This window comes from Prunus avium, chromosome 4, assembly GCF_965620075.1.
Source record: "Prunus avium chromosome 4, drPruAviu1.hap1.1, whole genome shotgun sequence".
NCBI classification, from domain to species: domain Eukaryota; kingdom Viridiplantae; phylum Streptophyta; class Magnoliopsida; order Rosales; family Rosaceae; genus Prunus; species Prunus avium.
The window spans coordinates 29248955-29252629 of record NC_142287.1 but is presented as its reverse complement, the minus strand read 5'-3'; the positions used below and the strand labels follow the sequence as shown (position 1 = coordinate 29252629).

At 35.9% G+C, this 3675-nt stretch overlaps 1 protein-coding gene across 2 annotated transcripts; it reads right to left on the bottom strand.

The window, feature by feature from the left end:
• Positions 1 to 464: 464 nt before the first annotated feature.
• On the bottom strand, positions 465 to 1978 carry LOC110760315 (uncharacterized). 2 transcript variants are annotated; one of them, XM_088252201.1, is made up of 4 exons: positions 1790 to 1978; positions 1470 to 1599; positions 1334 to 1379; positions 465 to 1243 (listed from the first exon to the last, which is right to left on the bottom strand). In XM_088252201.1, exons 1-4 carry the CDS (start codon positions 1917 to 1919, stop codon positions 614 to 616), a joined length of 936 nt encoding a protein of 311 aa, XP_088108327.1. In that variant the 5' UTR covers positions 1920 to 1978; the 3' UTR covers positions 465 to 613. The 2 variants fall into 2 exon arrangements, with proteins under 2 accessions (XP_088108327.1, XP_021818257.1); XM_021962565.2 differs by having other exon boundaries at positions 465 to 1379; positions 1790 to 1974.
• Positions 1979 to 3675: the final 1697 nt, after the last annotated feature.

The window sequence follows — 3675 nt, the reverse complement described above, 5'->3', positions numbered from 1 at the left end:
TAATTTGGCCCTACAAACTGAAATAATAACCTACAATTTGTTGTGTCCCGAACTTTTTTTTCTTTTCTTTCTGCTTTTTTGATGAGGCAACCTAGCTATAGGATCTTTCAAAAAATATATTAAAAAGTAAAATCACATATTAAAAACTAAAAATATATACAATGTTTTTTTAAAGTATGATTTGCGGGGAATTCACTAATATTCGACGATTTCATTTCCGGGACAGTGTAATCAGTGACTGTAGTAGTACTATAATATTGTAGTGCAAAAGAGGATTTTACAATGTTGTTTGATTAATTTGAGGGTTCATGAAATCCATTGCCAAGGGTGCCACACCACTCACTCAGCACTCACTAACTACACTGGAATTGGACTGAATTGTTTGAAAAGAGGCATTCTCCAATGACGATAAAAAGGGAAGGTCCCATTATGGAAGGGCACCTTTAGTCTTTTTTAAAACATCATTACATAAACAGTCAAGCTCTATTTGATTACCTTTCTCTTTTTTGATAAAATTATTCCAAAACAGTCAAGCAATGTATGATTTCCAAAAAGAACCAAGCTAAAGTAAGAAAAATTATTTAACTGAGTTCTATATACACACACAGAAAGTCTAATAGTTCCATGCAAAATCAGCCATAGAGTTCAGATCATGAGATGTTACTCCTGTAGACATAAGTGTAGACTCCAAAAAGCTAAAATCAAAGCTAGAGCTCTCCATCAATGAAGCATCCATGTCCTGATCATCAATAGCCTTGATCATTTCCATCTCCAAGAGCTTTTCCTTTTCTTGCTGCAGTACTTCTTCTGATCCCTTTGATTGCTCTCCCTCTAATATTATTCTTGGGGCTTCAAAGGGCTGAGCACCAGCAGCATAGAGGCAAGTACTGTTACCCAAGAGCCCAAACACTGATAGGTTCATTGAGGAAGATGATGATGAAGAGGAAATGTTGACTGTGCTCTCTGTGGACGGTTCATGGAAGGTAGGATCCTTAACACTAGTCCAAGCAGCATTAGGGTTTTGATCATCATGATATTGATGAGTGGGTGGTGTGGCCATGGTTTCGACCATTGGAGGTTGTTGAGCATTGTACAATGTTACTATAGGTGACGATGATGATGAGTTTAATTCTGCTGAACAATTTTTCATCTGTGAATTCACAGTAGTGAAATTTACTGAAATGGGTTTCTGTTGGTCATGGGGTTGTGATCTGCTGCTGCCTCCAATCTTATTAGATGCTCTCTGATGAGAAGAGATCAAGTTATGGGTTTTTGGGTCCAAACCTTGTGAAATGAGCTTTTTCTTAATGCATGAATTCCAGAAATTCTTCACCTCATTGTCTGTCCTTCCAGGGAGGTGCTTGGCTATCTGAGCCCATCTGCCACATTAACCAAAATTAACCAAATTAACCAAAATTTCCATGAAATCTAGCTTTTCCCAACATCTCACATCACAGGAAATTCCTTACCTGTTGCCTAAAATTCTGTGAACATCAATGATAATCTGTTCTTCCTCAGGAGTAAAGGAGCCCCTTTTCAGTTCTGGTCTCAAATAGTTTATCCACCTCAACCTGCAACTCTTGCCGCATCTCTGCAAGCCTACCAGGACATAAAAATATTTAATCACATACACAAACGCTTTCGTTAACATACAAATCCTTATATCGTCGGACTGTGAATCTCAGCTACGCGTTGCTAGACAGTCTGATGATAAAACATTTTCCTTGAACTCCGGCCTTTCTTTCTCACTTAATGCAACACAAACAAATAATTAAGAGATCTTGTATACCTGCATGCTTTGGGACAGAACTCCAACTGCCATGGCCGCGGGTGGTGATGTGTTTGATGAGCTTCTCATCTTCTTCAGGTGACCATAGACCTCTCTTGACCTTCTGTTTGCCACAGCAGCGATGGCCCATCTTACCTCTGCAACCCACTCTTCCTCGAGAGTTCTCGGCTCCAGATTTGTATATTATATACACGGCCCCTTCACGCACAAGTTTAAGTAAACATATTTTAATATTTATATATAGTTGTTTATGATCAGACAAGACATACAATATTCATTTCCTATTTTCAATCCGAAATGGAGGGAGTCAATTAATTGATTAATTAATTAGTGTGTGAGTGAGATTACTGTGTGACATACGCATGACAAAGAGCCAACCGGTAACACATTTAGATTTTATAATAACATAATCATTGCACAAATATATATAAGATATTCGTAAATCATATTATTAACAAATAGCATTACATAAACTAATCATACATAAACAATAATGCTACTCTTATCACATTTGTATACCACATTCTCATACCACCTTATGTGGCAGATGAAGTGGACAGTCACATCAATTAAAAAATGTCAATAAATCATAAAAGAAATGTTAAATTAATTTAGAATAATACTATTCTTACCACATTTGTATACCACATTCTCATACCACCTTACATGGCAGATGAGGTGTACAACCACATCAATTAAAACTAATTTAAAATTTTCATTTCTTTTATGATTTATTGACACTTTTTAATTAATGTGGTTGTACACCTCATCTACCACATAAGATTGTATGAGAATGTGGTATACAAATGTGGTAAGAATAGTATTATTCTAAATTAATTTTAATTTATTTGACTATCCATTTCATCTGCCACATAAGATGGTATAGGAATGTGGTATACAAATGTGTTAAGAGTATAGCATTATTCCATACATAAAACACCTACAACGATAATTTTGTTCTCTGCTCAAGGTCAACCATGTTTGTAGTTAAACTAATTCAATCTTTTCTCTTGCACACACATTAATTTGCCATATAGCTAGCTAGTGTAAGTTAGTTATAATTCTAAAACGTGAAGCATATGAGGCCGTTGAACTTCACACGTGGGCAAACCTTGCTCTGATACCATCAGGTTCTGCATAGGGGGAGTAAATCCAACTCCTTATAAGCCGAGATTTATTAACGTTCTAATATAGAACATTTCTTCACATCCTCACAAATTTAAACCAAATATGACGTAAAAGTAGTTATAGCTATTCTACTGAAGATGCTCCTAAACATGAATTTGATTTTATAATAATATGTTTTTCCAAAATTAGAGGAAACCCACAAGTACAATAACCATTTGGGAAACATCAAGGGAAACATGAACCCACTTGTGTTTTTTTAGATTGGGATGTATCTATCGATAGCCTCCTATTCCATGTGTATCTACCTGAGTACAGCTGAAAGACAACAAGAATCCAATAGAGAGATCCCTGTTTTGTCATAAAAGCTAATACCCCAATTAAGAAATGTGCTGGAAATAGTAACTTGGGGTGCACTCATGAGAGGGAAAGGACCACAAAGGTTTAATTGAGTGCTTTGTTTCTGTTAAGCCATCGATGGCTTCTTACCACTATCAATTACAAAACTCATTACAGTTCATTGCGCACCAATTAGAGACGGAGGATGCACAAACAAAACATGTGCTTTGAGAAGCAACCTCCTTGTCCTTAATCATTTTGCTTTGCTAAAATGTAAACAAAAAGCCTCCACTACATACATATCTATGTTTGCATGGTGAAAACGTGCAAGTCAGAATATTCAAACACAACAAAGATTTAGATCAATTATTCGATCTCTAATAGATATTTTATGCAGAAAGAAAATAGTAGCTCAAGTGATT